The sequence below is a fragment of the Sceloporus occidentalis genome, unplaced genomic scaffold (assembly GCF_023333645.1).
Source record: "Sceloporus occidentalis isolate IW3139 unplaced genomic scaffold, rSceOcc1.0.p SCAF_121, whole genome shotgun sequence".
Lineage (NCBI taxonomy): Eukaryota > Metazoa > Chordata > Lepidosauria > Squamata > Phrynosomatidae > Sceloporus > Sceloporus occidentalis.
Window position 1 is genome coordinate 2,779,765 of NW_028317101.1, and position 18,494 is coordinate 2,798,258.

The 18,494-nt window shown below is 37.9% G+C and overlaps 1 protein-coding gene across 6 annotated transcripts in view; it reads right to left on the reverse strand.

Moving 5' to 3' along the window:
- Nucleotides 1–1,485: 1,485 nt before the first annotated feature.
- The window catches only part of LOC149282213 (tumor protein 63-like), a 54,399-nt gene continuing 37,390 nt past the window's right edge, over nucleotides 1,486–18,494 (reverse strand). For 2 of the 6 annotated variants that reach the window (XM_089498538.1, XM_089498536.1), the window contains 10 exons: nucleotides 13,811–13,997; nucleotides 13,233–13,348; nucleotides 12,886–12,995; nucleotides 12,334–12,470; nucleotides 11,995–12,077; nucleotides 11,629–11,753; nucleotides 5,193–5,347; nucleotides 4,566–4,710; nucleotides 2,299–2,392; nucleotides 1,486–1,782 (listed from right to left, as the gene is read on the reverse strand). In XM_089498538.1, coding sequence (XP_089354664.1) covers nucleotides 1,486–1,782; nucleotides 2,299–2,392; nucleotides 4,566–4,710; nucleotides 5,193–5,347; nucleotides 11,629–11,753; nucleotides 11,995–12,077; nucleotides 12,334–12,470; nucleotides 12,886–12,995; nucleotides 13,233–13,348; nucleotides 13,811–13,997 — 1,449 coding nt within the window. Of the gene's footprint in view, nucleotides 1,783–2,298; nucleotides 2,393–4,565; nucleotides 4,711–5,192; nucleotides 5,348–8,376; nucleotides 8,492–11,628; nucleotides 11,754–11,994; nucleotides 12,078–12,333; nucleotides 12,471–12,885; nucleotides 12,996–13,232; nucleotides 13,349–13,810; nucleotides 13,998–18,494 lie in introns of those variants that run through there. The other 4 variants (XM_089498539.1, XM_089498537.1, XM_089498541.1 and 1 more) reach the window with 2 other exon arrangements.

Here is an 18,494-nt window from a genome sequence, read left to right on the forward strand (position 1 = left end):
ATTCTTGTGAGGGAAGTGCGATTATTTGCTAACAAAACACTTTCTAGTCTTTGTGTTGGAGCTGCAAAGTGCTCATGTACTAAACAGACTCTCTGTAACTTTTGTTGAATGTAAAGGTGCCTTCTCTACAAAGTAATTTCTAAAATGTATTTTTTTTTAGAGGAAGTGATTTGATGAGTAGAAAAGTGCTTCTGGAAGTTATGGAATAGTTGCCACTGATGAAAAGCAGGCCCGTGAAAATGTATATTCTGTTGTTTGCACCCACACACTGGGTCTAAATTTCATAGCCAGTATGAACAAAAAAACTATATTTTCTCCAAAGTTATACAATAGTGAGAAAACTAATTATTATTAGATCACATCATTTGATAAGTAAAATTGGACTGAGACTGGCTGAATGAAAACGTTTGCCTCCAAACTCTACTACTTTTGTAGGAGAAAAGTTTGATCAACATTTGATAACTCTAGAAATTAAAAAGATGTCTCATCTATGAAATCACAATACCATATCAATACCATAAACTCAGACTCGTGAACCTGTGTAATGACAGACATACCTGAAAAATTACGCACAGGCCAAACACATGAAGACTTGCGTTTAGTTCTCTGGGAACACAAGACAAACTAGTTGATTAACCCACTGTAGAATCTGTGAGTGTCTAGAGCTTACTAAGTGCAATTTTGTTCCTGGCACATTGGCTGCCAAGCTCAGCTTTACAAAACACATAAAAGGAAAAATACAAGGACTCGCCACCATCAAAGGTACATAGGTCTGGAGCACCATAATCATTACACTCAGCTTCGCATAAGTAGCCAGTAAAGGCTTGAGCTGCAGATCTTCAAGAGTCTTGATCTTCAAGTTCCTTTTCAATTCAGAGTAAAATGGTGCATGCATTCAGACTTGCAAACTCTTCAGATGCTGAGTGGTACAGAATTATATTAACTTAGCAATTCATTACCATGTTATTTATGATAAACTAATTTCAGCTATGTTTATATTGATTTAATGGATGGGATGAGACGACACAGAACGGTATGAGGGGGCATTTTTCTGTACTTTATGTTGCTACATATTACCATGATCTCCCACTTCTAACCCCAGTCCCTAGCTGTACAGTAAGCTCCCTTCTTCTAATGTTATAGCCTCAACTTTCACACTGCTCAAAATGTTTCCCAACTTGTTTGTCCATCCATGATCCAATACATCATTTATATCTGTATCAACTCTTACATTCATCCAATCTCTACCCCTTACTCACCACCCATTCTATCTTTCTTGTTCCAATGACTTTTAATCTAAATACAACAATAAATCATTATGTGTGTGTACGTGTGTATATCTATATATAAAATACATAAATATATACGCACATACACACAAATTTTTATGCAGTGCTTGTAGCAGGTTGGAGTCCCAAGCTACGTATCTTGATGGTGGCGCTATATGGCAGTTTGAAGCATTTTAAAGTACATATGAGGAAAGCTTCACTCGCCCTCTTCTTTGATACGCTGTTGCTTGTTCCTGCGGTTGTCCATGTCAAAACCAAAGTCATTCCACTCATCTCGCGGAGGAAAGGAGATGGTTTGACGTAGTGTGAAGCGTACAGCATCGATTACTCTCTCCCCACGGGATTCATTGGAGCCCACACTTACGGTGGAAGCGCTACTGGTGGTCCGGAGCAAATGAGGGGGTGATGAGAAATCATGTATTTGTCGGTGCTCCATAAGACCCTTCCAGATAGCATGGCGGTATTGCTCTGGGATCTTCAGGCTGGCCAAGTCCTAAACATAAAAAACACATAAGAAGAATTTAGAAATGGGTACCCGCAATTTTAAGAATATATCAGCCCGTAATAAGACACATTGTTAAATATATATATATATATATAATGTAAAAGCATTGACATACTTTTAACAAGCTGTTCGCTCAAACAAAAATCAAGCTTGTTAAGGGCAGAAAAGCAAGCATGTATTGCACTGATATCACTGATAAAGATAAGATGTTATTTTGAAATAAGCAAAATAACCAAAGTATATATTAACTAGTATAATTCAAACAAAGTCATCTGCATAGATTTGAGAAAAAAGCTAAATAAAAAACAAATGAATGGAAGGTTTATAACATATAGGTGTTAGAAGACTTAACTTCTATATCTCTTCTCCTATTAATCTTATGAGTAATACAGTGTCAAATATATTGTAACCATTGTTTTATATTATAGTGTATAATATCCAAAGGGTAAGTATCATTATTCAATGCAGAGGAATTCATTAGTAAGAAGTGTAGGAAAAACTCACCTCCAAAGAGTAATGTTCAATCTGATAGATTGTGGTCAAACCCTGGGTAGTGAAATAATCCAGACAGGATGAACATCCCAATCTCGCTAAAAAACTAGAGAAGAAGAGCACGTTATAGGTTTTATGTGCATTAACATGTTTTATAATACAAATACAACATGATTTCTCACGCACACATACAACAGAATTACCCTGTAGGCAAAGTTGTTATAGGGTGGGACTTCCAAAGGTTAAGGAAAATCAAGCTGCACCTGGGAGTGGAAGCAGACTGTTCTTCTACAGAACAAGTAAGTCATCAAGCAAATTGTGCTTTCCATGTAGAGTGGACTATTAGTCATGCAGCCACTTTCTGAAGCCCGTAAGCCTTTCTGCAGAGTGGGGAGAGATGCTAAATGAAGTTTCTTCCCCTGACTATAACACTATAACTACGGTTTAAAACAATGAGGTCTGGCTTCTCTGTGAACCATAAAATGATATGAAATAATGTTCCTTTAACTACATGCTCTATGACTCGGATGTAGCCACATCTTTTTGACGCATGGGTATCTAGCTCTAGTTTGGTACAATTTTCTAAAGCTCATTGATTCGCGAGAGTGTATGGAACCGTGAGATTATTTCATTAGGTCTTTAAGACAAATGATGTGATTCATATTTAGGAGACTATTTTCCTGCTTGATGGAGCGTAATGAAAGATAACTGGCAGGATGCTGTTTCACATGAAAAATGTGAAAATGTAAAAAAACACTCAAGACAATTATCCTTTAGTGCGAGAAAGAGTAAAGGTTCTATAAAAAGCAGTTCTGGTGCGAAGTGGTAAAAATGGTGCGGTTGCCAGGGAAACCAATGGAATGTTTCTGGATTCCACTTTTAACACTACACCAGAAACCGATTCTTATATATGACCTATAAATTATATTTGCAGCTCAGAGACAAGGGGGGAAAAGCACATGGAATAGATGTACACATAATCAGAAATTGCAGTTTAAGCAACACACCAGTAAGTGTACAGTGGGTTTTTTGCTTTTGCCCTTTCTCAGCAGACCAAACCCAAATTTTTGCCATGTTAACCCCTCGCATTTCCCAGATTAGATCAGAGGATCATGTTGTAGAGGTAAAGCCAGCGATGTTATCTCACCTCACGTCTTTCTTTTACTTGTCCGTACGCATGCACAAACTGATTAGGGGAGGGGGATGGATCCAAGCCCAGGTGACTGTAAGGGGGTGCAAAATACAGCCCCTTACTTTTCAATGTCAATGCAAAAAAATCTAGATTTTTGGTAACTAGGAAATCTACAATATAAGATTCTACTTAAATGTACAAACTATGTTTATTAACCACATTTCATATCTATAAAATGTGATTTAGACTGGCCCTGAACTGCAAAGACTACATGTCTGAACCTGCCACTTTCAAATGTTTAATGTATATAGAACCTGTATTTGTTAAATGTAACACAATGTGTAATTTCATTTCTTATGTAAAAACCTCTTCTTTACACTTCACTCCCGTGAACTGAACCTCACATTCTGGGAACAATTATTTTAACGCATGGAAAAATACCCTTTATCCAGTCAAAAGATGATTACATATCCATTTATGTGTTTTTTATGGTTATTTTCAGGTGTGTTTCTATGAAATTCTTTGGATTAATATAAAGAAAAAGTAGTGCTATTGCCATAGCAAATTTTTCCACCTTCAGTACACTGCATCAGAATTCCTCTTTATACATCATAACCTGTATTTTTACATACATATTAGGACTACTCATTAGGACAGTAGTGTCAAATTCGGTAGTTTTCAGGATAAAAAAAATGCCAGGGGGTTTGATTGGCAATCATCCACAATGCTTTTGAAAACGGTGATATGGGACGCCAGGAAGGGCATCATAAAAAGCATGTTAAGGTTTTTTTTTAAAATATATTTATTAATTGCAGGCTGACTAAGATTTTACATAATTGGAACCAGTATCTATGAAGCTTAATTTCGTGCAGATTTTTGTTTATAAAGCACTTATCATTCTCCTATACTATTAGTAATAGTATATATTTCATAAAATAAACTATTTTCAAGGTTAACTTTTCATGGAAACTTTGGTTACTTTTACGTTACCCAAATAATTCTAATGATTCTACGAAATCTCTTAATTAGGAACGTTCTTCCTGACTATGGCGTGTTCGGATTCAGTGCAGTGCATGCGATGGGGCGTAATGGATTTAATTTGCACTGATGTTTTAAAGAAGATCATGAGGACTTTTTGGTTCCTTACCTGGAGATACTGCAGTCTGAGGGATATGGTGGAGGTGGGGTGCAGTGTGATGTGGACGGCATGGATAAAGACTGGGGCAACGTCTGAGAGGGACTCAGTCCATTGATGTCCCCGGCCATTTGCATGTGGGTGCTCATCATGGGAACTAAAAAGACAGAAATACATACATGTAACCCTTAATCACAAAGTGCTGATGCATTTTACACAGTGCTGCTCACCAGACACAATAAATGTGTTTCTGACGTAATATTTAAAATTTGTGAATGTCTACCTTTTCTGCTTATTGGAAAATTCTAGGAAGCGGTATGAAGGTAACGGAGTAAAGAAAGATAGTGTTAACACTTCAAATATATTTTGAGAAAATGCCTAGGTTGAGATGTCAGGTGCACATTCAATCCTTTGGAATTCATCTGCTCCATTTTTAGCTATTTACTGTAAACAAACCTAGGATGTTGACATTAATTATCCTGAAATCTGATGTTCCATTTGGCATTTTGATGAGGACAGACAGTGAGAGTATGTTAGCAGATAAATAGGGTATTTTATGTACATTTGAATTACTTCTATCATGGTGGCCATATGATTTTTAAACACAGGTGGCTTTTCACTGCATAGTAGCATACTTACTGTTAGCCCCCATGCCATCTGACATGTTGTTTGGGGTAAGAGAGTTCCTCTGTGGATTCATCAGTTGGCTGACAGAAGGAAGCTTGTTCATGCTGTTCATTTTGTTGAGAGGTGGGGAGGGGGACCCAAATGAAGGCTGCACTTGTAATGAAGACCTGAAAAAGAAAAAAAAAAAGGATATTATTGTTAGTCTGTCACCTTCCTGCCAGTCACTGCTTTTACTCAAGTGGCCAAAAACCTCTCCAGGTGCCATCACTCTCTCAAAATAAACTTTGTACAGCTAAAAAAGCTTTACTTCATTTGAGATAAGCTAGAATGCTGGCTGGGGAACTGCTTGATTAGCCTTCAATGCTTCTTTGCATCTGACCTTTTTCTCTCGTGGCTTTTCCTCCTCATCGCAGAGGTGATAAAGTGAGATATGAAATTTCATCTCATTCTGTCAGGCCTAATGCTCACAGGAGAAACTGTTCAGGGATGGCTCTAAATAATCCATGTTAAGTGTATTAACCTCTATGAACACCCATATCAAGAAAGATGGACTATCTATAAACATACAAAAAAATAATTTTCATTCTGCTGCAAAGGAAAGATCTTGTATGGTTCTGACTCCATCTTTTCTCCACCATTGCAATATCAATAGTCACATCTTTTGGGCAGGTATGCGAAGAGATAAGGTCACACCACCCTCCAGGTATAAGGCAGCCAGCCAAGTGAAGGATATGATGAGCCTAAACTCCCCCGGGCTTGCTTAGCCTAATGTCTGTAGGACCCACAGATAAAATTACACACCTCACATTCCTGACTCCAATCACCTCTTATTATGTCAAATCATTCAAACAACCCGCTGGGCAGTAGTGTTCATTTCATTACTTGTAAACTGTGAATATCTTGCAGGGAACGGCAATAATTTAATAAATGATGGAAAGTTGACAAGATTTGTTACAGGAGAAAGTCTATTTGCTGTGGTGTGTAGTCACCTGACTGAAAGTGAAGCTTTTGCTTTTAGTCGATCATAATAAATACAGATCAACCAGCACATAAACCATACACTGTATATCCTAATGGCTTTAGGTCATTTGGCCTTTTACGTTTCCTGTAAGGTAAACCGTCAGCAAGGTGTATCAACAAAACATAACTGAAATCAGTCAAAAAAAAACAAATCTGAAATGTCCACCTAAATGTATTAAAAAGTTATTCTGGTGCAAAGTTTGAAAAGTCGTAGCAACCAGCGCCCCAATGACCAGGCACGCTCCATTAGTTGCTTTGTTGATTAGACTTTTTTCCAACTTTGCACCTAAATCATGGAAAGGCAGTTGTCTTTAATTGATTGAGGTAGTGTTTTTTTTGTTTGATTATATATATATATTATATATATTATACATATATATATCAGAATCAGGGAAAGTATGGGTATTAAGGATGCTAATGGAACAAAACAACAGAAAAAAACAACATCCAAGATAAACCAGTATAAGTATTTATTGGCAATTAAGAACATGAAGCCACTCGCAAAGGCATTTCAAGATGATGCCAAGGGAAAACCCAAAGTTATTTCTCAGAACAAAATGAACACATTTATTTATCCTTTTATAAGATCACATTTTTTTTCAACATACTGTCATTGGACTTAACTATACAACCATACAAAAAGTGGAGAGGGTTATGTCATGGGATCTTACTATTATGTTTTTGGGTGTATTGTTTTAGGTTAGGGATATTGATAACAACAGTCCATAAAATGGCATTATATCACAACAATACATTATTTAAATGAATAATGTGATTAATCATTTTTTGGAAGTCATTGTGCATACAATATGCCTTGCTATGAGTAGAACATATAGGAAGATGAGCTTTGCATAGACACCATTTGTTCACTTATTTAACCTGAGCCTTGTCCATCACTTGGTTTTTGTGCGAAAGAAGTAGATGAGCAAATAGAATAATGCATCTTGTCTCTGGGAATCCCTACCTTAATACAGGTAGGTCAAACACAATTGCTAAACTACATGAATACAGGTAGATCAAACACAATTACTGAGCTATCTACTAAATCACCTTTACACAGGCAGGGCTACCACCTTACTATATGTGGTCTGTTAGTGCTAGGAGATCATAAATTAAAAGCGATATACGCACACAATTGTCAGGGAGACTGAAATGTGTGAAATGGGGATAAGGGTCCCAAAGATCAATGTAACATTGCAATAAAAAAAAGCAGTACACTTAATAAAATATATTTCCATATACATCCGGCCAGCAGGCAACCAATTCATTTTTTTTAATAAATTCTCACACTCACATGACCAGCATTTTAAGCATTAAACAACTGCAAATATATACAAGTCTGAAAAAAATATCAGCAAAGTTTACCAGCCGGGGTAAAAGGTAACAGTGTTTCTTTAATCACCACTGGCTAGTGGGCTGGATTAAATTCCCAACCCATTTTAATATTACATATTCATACACATATATATATGTTATATATACATTCATACACACACACATACATATATATGTACGCTCATATATTTCTGTTTTGCCCAATGACTGCTGTTTTCAATTTTTATTCGAGACCTGCTCAAAAACAGTGCGTCACTGACACAAAAACAGACTATACTGCAAACATGAGAGGCTTGAAGCCACGGTGCTCTGTCAAACGGCCATATCAGTGCTTCATTCCCATCAGGAAATGCAACTTTTAAAAGGAGACCACACGTTTACTCTAAACCAGTCATGTCGTCATTAAAATGTAGTTGCAGATTTTTGATTTCCTGCTGCATGAGAATCAGCCCAAAGACATAGACATGCTTGGCATTCAGGGTTACAAAGGAATGTTAAACCCCTATGGCCTGATGGTTCTGACTTCATCAACTGATTTCAAAATGTGAAAATGTCCTTGAGAAACAATCTGAAACTACATTTTCAGAACCTATGCAAGATTTAATATTAATTGTACAATAAAAACAACCCTGCAGGATGCAAAGTATTTATGGCCTTGTTACATTTATCTACTAGACAGACTTAAGCTAGCACATTAGTAAACATTAGTCTATAATCGGTCGATCTAATAGTATTGTATATCATGTGGGATGAAAAGGCACATGTATCCTTAACTTTATTTCTGTATCTTTTGAGTCTGAGCTGAACAAAAAGAGGCAGTCCTAATACAGTTTAATACAGTTCATGGATACACTGCATGGTTTGGGAATGTGGAATGTTTTAGGAAGGTATCTTTGTCTTTCAGAAGATCTCCCTTGGGTTCCATGAGTTCATTCCGGAAGCAGGCCGTTAGGAGACTGTAAAGAAGAAAGCAAAGAAGAAAAGAACAAGAGATGAAGACCATGAAGAGTTGCAGATGCAGTGACACCTCTGTGATCAAAGTGTGACTTTATGGATGGATAAAATTCCCAAAAACATTTCTAGTCTGTAGTCAACTGTTCCAAAAGCGGCACTTCACTGAGGTTATTGCCAGAGCTAAGGTGTGAAGAGTGTGTAGCCGCTGACCTGGTTGAAACATCTCTAAGCTTGCCCTGTATCCTGAAAGAACTGGCACACACTGAACAAACAATCATACAATATTGCCTTTCTGGGAAGTTGGACGTGAGGGAGCAAGTGTACGATGTGGATCTAAAAACAAAGACTTACAATGTTGGGATTACAACACGTGCCAGCTCTGTAATTTCCTGAAATCCAAGCCAATTCAAGGAGTGCAGGACAAGCGACGAGCTTAAGGTAGAATGAAACATAATGCTTCCTCTGCCTTCCCATCTTGATTTGTCTCCAGTAACAAAAACATCTTAATACTTAGAGTTTAGATTATGAGCAAGCCAAGCATAACATAATACAAAGCTGCCATTCAGCTAGGAAAGATGGAGCACTCTACCTAAACATATGATTCGGGTGGTAAATCTTTTAACCGATAGCTCTCCTTTGGGCCTAGTCAGTGATGTTTACACCCCATTGTCACAACCTGTCATTTCGGTAAACAGTGTCCTTTGACCAAAATTCACAATTCAATCTATTCATCTCAAATACTATCTTTTATGATCTCTGGCGCATGGATTTTTATCTTTGCTAATTGCTAAAGGCAGCTCTTGCTTTAGGAATGCTGGATTATATCTGCTAGATCCCTGTACATGGCATAAACTCCTCAGATGTACAACATACAGGTGGTCTCAGGCTCCCTGAAGTGTTGTAAAGTCAACACCTTTACGGTACGCTGAGTGATATAGGCTTTGCTATCTTTGTAGGTGAGCTGAAATTTGAGCAGCCACGCTGTGATCACAGAGGTGCTGGGTGGTTAGTGAAAAAAACAGACAGACCATTAAAGGATAGCAGACATGCAAAATGGAAGACATGAAAGGCAAAGGCTGGGAAATAATAAACTCTTGACACCGTGATTGTCAGCGGCTCTTTAACCATGTGCGGTAAAATTACAACTCCTCCCCCATTCATGTTGATAAGCAACTATTAAATGACTTCTTGGAAAATGCATTTTTTGATTTGGTTTTCATTTTAGCATCTTGGTTTCCCTGAACAAATGATACCATTGGGGATGGAAAAGGCTTCTTGTTCATGTATAGGAGACAGAGATTTTGGCATGGGCTGTGTAGCTTTACACCATTTCTAATAATAAAGAGCCCGCAGTATAATTTCACCTAGTACATTTGTGTACAGTGCAGGCCTTTCATTCAACCTATATTGGAAGAATATGTTCTAAGACCATCTTTTGTGCTTTGAAATAACTAAAAAAAGGGGATTAATAAATTCAAACTGTAAGAATTGCTGGTGGTTCCTCACCAGATACAGAGGTTGTCTACATGTGTTGTCTGCCTATGGCTAGCATTCTAAAGCTAAATATTTCCATTTTAGTGCATATATTTCTTTAAGCTTGTGCTTCTTCTAAAACAATAATAATTGTATCTTTTCATCAAAGTAACAAAACCAGGAGTAGTAACTTGGAACGTAGAATAAATTGTGTGATATGAATCCAAGCAAAGTGAAGACTGAAGTTTAACCATGGTTATGCAAAATTCTGTTGGCCTTAATCTACTACAACAATCATAAACAGCATGGCGGAAAGAAAGTACAGTGCAGGAACCAGTAACAAGAAAAACATTAGACCATACAGAATATTTTGACATGCTCAGGGCAACACTATTTCAGTTGAGACATTGGCGATGGAATCCCAGTGATCACAATGACAGTATGGGAGTTCCTATTAGTCCCAACAGTATACTAGAACATTGCCACTTGACTGGACGTGTGCTAAACCATAAACCATTTACAATTATCCAAAGAATGGTCTGTGGGTACTAAAAAGTTCAACGAGGTTAAACATATCTGGTGTTGTGTAAAAAAGGTATTTGGATGTAAAGTGGAAAAGACATTTATATGTGGGTTGCTCCACTTTGTTCCAGATATGTTTTAGTCATCAGAGGCAGCTAGCAATGCAAACTACCCCCAGTTCTGAAACAAACTGAGCGGCCTCTGGGAAAGCAGACACATGTTGCATATATAAAATAAATCTAATACATACATTTTGTGTTTTATTGATAAATTTACATTTTGCAGTGAAGAATATCTTATGCACTGCAATGGGTAAGGTTACAATAAATAGATCATTGGCTTAATTCCTCTTGTGTGGTGATACCCTAATTGATTAATGCAATATTACAATATACGACTGCTTTGTCACCCTCTTTGTCACTGAAAAACCCACCAATCCATTGTGAACCCCCTGAAGTGTCCTCCAGATGGAACAGTGGCTGACATAGTACTCTGGTACCTTAGTCTCTAATAGTCTCTAAGAGATATTTAAAAAATTGTATTGAAGTAGTACCGTTCATTTAGGTAACTTTCATCTCTGACATCTTGTTCTACTGGAGAATGCTTTAGATTGTGTTCCATGTAGTTGTGACTGTTCTGCATTCTTTTTTGCCACTGCTGTATGGAGAAGGTGTCACTCCTCCCTGTATTTCTTGGACCAGTCATGTTGCTCTGTAGGCTTCTGTCCCTGAGCAATTTAATGTCATGTATTAAACGCTTTATAGCCATGTTTGTGAAAACTAATGCTATCTCAGGCTCCACTCACTTAAGGACCAGGTTTACCCTTAATTGTAAATAATTGTTGGAAGTTTTTAAACTATAAAACCACGATACAGTATCAATGGCACATTACTCCACATTGTACATTCACCTCCTGTTTCTAATCTATATGAATGTTACGTTGTAATATGTAGATATTGCAACATTTGGTGGAACAAGACGACTAGCAGTAGTGATTAAGCCAAAACACAAATACATCGGGTAAATCATCTAAAGCACAAGCTACATAGCAAGCATGCATAGAAGTGTCAACCAACACACTACAATATCAGTTATTGGCTTATACTGGTCTTTCTCTTGTGCTAAACATTCTTCATATACTTACTGTTTCTGGAGAAGGTGCTGTTGCTGCTGCCTATATGTCTCAATAGTGTGCTGGGGCAGGTACTGCATGAGCTCCAAAGACTCCTTGATTTTCAACAGAGTTTCGTATATCTCACGTCCCTTTACCTACATAGAACAAAGTAAAAGGACTGTTGCATTCAAGCTGGAAAGCACTTTGTATTGTACGAAGTACCAATCAGTGTCTCAGAAGTAAATATGAGTGATGTTAGTTTAAAATCGTACTAAAATGAATCTTATATAAGTGAGAAATAATGTTAGTGTTAAGAACTGCAAACCGCATAGGAATGGGATTGTAACGTATTGCATTGTATTGTATTGTGTGCTTCTGTTGCTGTACTGAACTTACAGGAAGGTACAACACCTCATCATCAGGCGACCTTCTCTTTTTAATAGAAGTCATCTGGATGCCATGCGTGGTTTGCCTGAATGCTAAAGACAGAAAAAGGAAATAAAGAAAAATGTAGAGCTTTTCATCCAGTCATGGAATAAAATTAAAATGCATTAGAAAATTCTCTTTTCAGTATTCAGTATTTTCAAAATCATTTTTGTATGTGAATTCTTGATGTATCCATACCAAATAGATAAAACATATAAGGTGCTTTTTTACATTGTGAATAACCTTGACTGGGGCTCTCCATCTATCTTGCTATTTAATTCTACCACTCTCTATCCTATGTTCACTTACATTGCTTCATACCTTCCCCATTCTTGCTGCTGTCTGTCACTTGCTGCTTGCGAATACTGTCCTCATCTGCCTTTCTATCCCTCCCAGGACACGCACAGATACGAGCTTCAAAACATCTTCGGCCAAGCACCTGACCACTGTTTAAAAACAGAAAAAAAACCAAACAAAACAATATAAGGTATGATAATATAGATAATTATATACACACACACATACAAGTCCAATAGTCCTGCACTTAGCCTCTATTAATACAAGATAATCCACATGCCCGGGGACTCTTTAGCCAATATACAAAAGTCCAAGAAATGAGTTCACGGGACTCCGAAGGGGAAAAAAAATCCAATCTTTATTACATCAACGTTTCGGGCTCTAACTTTATTATGATAACCTTGCAGATAAATATATATGTAACCAAATGTACCTTTGTCAAGTAGGAGCTATCTGTTTAGGGAAATGTCTGAAAGGACGGGATCAATCGGACTTTACATGTGTGGTATACAAAGAAACGAAAGAAGGAAAATAAATAATAAAAAAAAAACAACAAAAACTCACTCTCTTGTTTCCAGTGTCACAATGATCAGAATAGGCCGCCGGTTCATCCCTCCAACACAACTGCTATTGCACATAAAATTGTACAATATTGTTGTGAACTCTGTGCCAACCTTTGAAGAGAAAATACAAACAATAGAATTAACTATAAGAAATGAAATTACAAGTGTAGTTAGCACAAAAATATATAATACATGTTTACACTTTCTGGCAATCTACAATGTTAACTAGAAAAGAGTAACGAAGATAAATCTTAATCTATATCTCTGCTTTTGACCACCACAATTGCAGCAGGAAAGAACACACACTTCAAACAGGACTACTGATAGTAGGCTGATTGGTGCACTCACTTGAGGAGGCTCATAGGGTACCAGTACACTCTGTCTACCAGTGATCGGATCTTCTACGTATTGTGAGTGGCTGTTTCCCTCTACTCTGATCAGGTGACTAGGAGGTGCTATCTGACCTGTGAAAAAATAAAACAAAAGTAACGTTTATGAACACTGACTCTTCATGACGATAAACATCCAGTCAATTAAGGCTGGCCTCCATATGGTAGTGTTAGAACATAATCTGCTCCATCTTTGGACACAACAGAGGGCATCCAAGAATTGATCGGTATTGAAGTCGAATCCTTTCCCTCTTATTATTTCTGACCTTTATCCCTGAATCCAAAAACCTCCACGTGTATTAAAAACACTTTTTTCCTAGTCTTTTATAGATATTGATGTCAGACATTTGGATATGAGGCATGAGTGGGCCTAATGATTTGCTGTGCAGATGGTAAAACATATGGTTTTGCTCATCAGTGCTGGAAGATCCATTTTAATGAGGACAGTAGAGAACACAGCATTTCAGAACAAAATGTAAAAGAACACGTAGCCCTTGCATTGACAGGTTAGCATTCAAAAAAATTATTTGTGCTTACCTTCATTGAATTCACGGCTGAGCTCATGGTTTGGGCATCGCTTTACCACCTCGGTCACATGCTCAGCCTTTTTGTACACCGGCATTGCCCGTATGACAGCAGCCTGTGGAGGGGGAGTCATCACTTTGATCTGGATCGGACATGTTTTGGCAATCTGGCAGTAAAGCTTCTTGAGATCTGTAGAATACTAAAGGAAACACAAAGTGTCTTAAATTACCAATGAGTTCAATCATTCACGTTTGATGTATCCTCAATGCAGTTATTTTAGTCGTTGCCTAAACGACCATTGATAAAAACTAAAGCTGAACCCATTAGGTGACAAGCCCTGTCCCAAAACATAAACAGTTGTACAGCTGAAATATTTTTGGAAAAAACATTTGTATAAAAGGAAACTGTACCTATACCTGTGCAATAATTGTATGCACACAAGCCAAAACATCCTGGGAGCAGCCATTTTGTTACTTTAGCAAAACACAGCCTCAAAATATATCTATTTTTATGTTTTAACACTAGAATATATGCAAAAATATTTAAGATCCCCTAATGTAACATCCATCTGCAACCACTATCATAACAGGTCATGTGAAATCTGAGGAAAACAAGATGGCTGCCACTGTGTCTCGTATTTGTGGAAAGACAAAACATTTTTTTGTGACAAAATAAATCCCGCTGTTCTTTTTGGAACAGTATCATCAGATATCATCTCACTTCTCATCCCTCATTTGTTTTAGCTCCTGTATGTGGACAATGTGCTTTTTCGATGTCTGTTCTTCTTCATAGATAATTGCAATACTAGTCCATAACTAGGTTGACCAATAAATTTATCGATATTACCACTGATCTGCAAAACATACTTTGTTTTAATCTGCACAAAACTGTTGCCTTAGCTCTCTAAAAGTGTTAGCTGTGCTTCGGTCAACACTCAGACGCACGAGTACAGGAATTATAGCTGACATTTAAAGAGAATGTACAAGATCCCTCGGAATATGCTAGAAAACATTGTGCAATAAAGTATCTGTACCCTGAGGCCAGGGATTAGAACACAATACTTTCAAGTAGCCTGCGGATATAGCAAATGCTGCCAAAAGATAAATATATTTTCAAACAGGAGTTGCGAAACACTTATTATTTTCTTTCCATTTTACATGCATCATTGAATTAAAGGTGGGGGGGGCTACATTAGGAATCTAGAATCCAGGAACTATAAAATCCAAATAAAAAAAAATAAACATAAATTTATAACTGTGCTAGCCCTTGCTTTTAAAAGTACAAGAGGCTAATGTCTGTAACAGGATTTCCTTTGGATTTTTTAACGACAACTTTCATTCAATCAGAAAATTGCAGCAGAGTTACTATTTATTCATGTATATAGCACCATCGTATGCCACAGAGCTGTACAATGGGTAAAGTATTTCTTTATACATTCTTTACTCCTCTAGGTTTTAAATATGGAATTGCAAATGTATTTCTATTGTCAAGGATTCACGATGACAATAACTGCATATCTTGAAGCTTCATGAACCCACCAATGGGTTAAATCTACGTGTGCAACAAAAGGCCAATGTTAAATACCCTTCCACATTTCTCCAGAGCTACACCTGCCTTCTGTGAAGTCATCCAAATTCAAACAATTCACTGAATGCCATTACCAGCCCTCCTACCAACCTCCAAGTGTGTGTTAAAGAATAAGAACAAATAGTTTAAAACAATATAGCCTGGGGAAGTATATTTTGCAAGCGATATCCAGTATTACTGTTACTGCAATCCACTATCGTGTTACCGGCATGCAATCTCCATTCAGCACCTTTTTCAGGTTCACCAGCAATGTCATGTTTAAATAAGCAGTCTTCAGGTAGGCAGAGTTGGGTATTTTAATAACATGTTTTAAAAGAACATTCCAGTGGATATGACTCTCCTCTCACCACCTGCCTTGGTTGACATACTGTATTACATGCTCCTGGCATTTATGAATTGGGAATTTGTGTTAGGACGTGCGTGGGTGCCAGCTACCAACACCAGACACCTGCCTGCCTTCTCAGCAGGCTCCGCTCAAGCCTTTGTCGTGAGGAGCCTGCCCCCTCTACAGTCGCCAGGTTAGACAAGGTGAAGAAATCCAGTCTTCGGAAAGCCACCATGTTACCGGTGCATAGCCACATCAGGGATTCTTTACTTCAAGAAGCATATCCCATTAGTAGCTCGCAATAATATGCATAATGTTCTGAACTAAGCTATGCATCATTTTCTATATTTTGGAACCATTCTAGTGAAAGAAGAAGATTCGATGCACTGTACCAATTCTATAGGAAAGCATGTTTAGAAGAGCACAGTTTGGTGGGACATTATGGAAGGGGGATCTAGCTAAAATATAGCAATATAAATATTAAATCTTATAACATCATAGAAATTAAGTGCCTACTGAAACAAACATTTCATGGTGGATTATATTTTCTGGAAAACAAGACTCGCTGTTTAACTAGAAGTTACTTTGCCATCTGTCTCTTAAAATCTCTTATGTGTTATATTCCAATTTTACTGTTTGGCCTTTTCTTATTCGAAGGCATCAATTTGACTGGCAACATGTACTGTTATAAGACCTGTCAATAAGAATATGGTTTGTAAACATGCATCTTCTTTCTCTTTTTAAGGATTCAGAATATATAATCACTGCAATCCAAAGTGCTGAAACCTTACAGAAAGTTTATAACGTGTTTGGACACAGCGGATTTCATTTAAAAACTAGGTCTCAAGCCGTTCAGGTTTACCTTCCGATACAACATCTACACACAGATCAGCTAGCCGGGTTAATTAGCAACCTACAGGTTTACCAATCTCAGGAACAATACACCTTACTAATGTGTGTTATGTTTATAGCCAGAAATTGTCTAAATCTAATTTTATATCAGCGAACAGTCTAGACTAATACAGATACATGGAGATAAAGCCGAGTTGGAATTCTTTGAACAGTTGGCTTTAGTAAGCAAGTGCAGAAAGTTAGGCAGCATAGGCATGTCTCGAAAACCACAAGTGTGATCTGCCTAAGAGTATATTTACTAAGCGATGTTTTTAAGAACCCTTTGGGATTGAAGGGTTAATCTTTTGATGGATTTGTGAGTGGGTCCACATGGAGCAGAGTGTCAGTCTTACACCGTTTTTTCCACTCCACCTTGTATGCCGCCTGCTGCCACCTGTCAGTCACAAGAGATTAATTACCTGGGCGGCCGGTGCTGGGAGCAGCACATTCCAACGTGACCGCACCCAGGAGGTGTTGACATCAGACAAGTGAGGTTCCCCTCCTAAATCTAAATGCCTGGAAGAGGGCAGACAGGCCCCACCCTGTAATATGTGTCCCACTATTGCTATGACCCCTTAGGGCAGAATATGAGAGCAGTATATAGCTGTATCTGTGAAACACAATCCTTTCTCAGCTGTAATTAAGGTGAGAAAAATAAAAATTAATAAAAAAAACACCCCGGGGACATTCGGAACTAATCAAGTGCTGACGTCTGCGCGGCCCACAGCTCATTCAAAAGGATTCCATGTGAATCCGTGGTGCTGAGAGCTAGGCATAGTTTTATCAATTGCTGGGATTCTGTTTAATGCAAACTCTGTTTACTTCTTGTTAGGGTTTAGGTTGTGGAAACATGCCCTTCTAAACAACTATCCTAGGAACAAGGCTTTCCTCCCATTAACCATAAGGGTAGCAATGAGATGTCTCACTATGCCCAACCAGAGTGGAACAATGGCTATATAATTGAATTGTTGGCACTCGGCAGGTAAAAAAACATAAAAGATTGCTTCATCTTTACTGAAATATACAAGTGATAAAATTGTCCTGCAATCAGTGCTTCGCTCTGTTGTACAGTAATATTTCTATTGTCTGATGTAAAGAACAGGACATTGTTGGTAGGTTGCATTCATAGTCATTCTTCATCCAGTACTTGATGCAGAAGACTCCAAGTGCCCTTACTGTTAAGTGTGCTGCTCACAAGATCCTGAGTGTGAGTTGGAAGGAGGGCTGGCGTGTGCCTATAATTGCAATACCTCCCGCCTGGCTCTCTGCCCCGGGGGCTCTCACTCTCAGGTTCTGGGCCACGTTCCAGCCACGCTGCCCCAGTACAAAACGAAAAAGGTAGGATAAGAAGAAAGACCTGACAGCCACCTCTAGTCAAACATAGTTCAGTTTACATAGAAATTACAAGGAAAAATAGGTTGGAGGGGAGGAGGGGGAGGTGAAAGGCATACCAGTATTTCTTCTCTGGCATGCATGCCTTCAGGCTATGCATAAGGACAGAGCTGAGGAAGAAAGGGAACACTTTCAAAAGCAGACCATTCACTCCATTAAACAACAGGAATTTGTGTCTCCCAAGAAGCCAGAAAGCGTCCCATTTCTTGGTTAGAATACAAGGGGCTCTGCTTGTCACATCACTGGCAAAAGAGATAAATAAACAGAGACAGGGGAAATTGTACAGGAATAATCTCTTTGGAGACACTCATGTAGGACAGTAAAAATAATAAGGGAATGAAAGTATCACTCTATGGGACATCAAGGCTGAATCCCACCTTGCACCTTGGATGAGTGTTGGTATCATGAGAAATCTTTACTTTTTTGAGTGCCTAGTTTTTCTTTTTACATTATACTGCGCTCAAAAGCACTAAAACATAGCATCACTGTATATAGCAATAC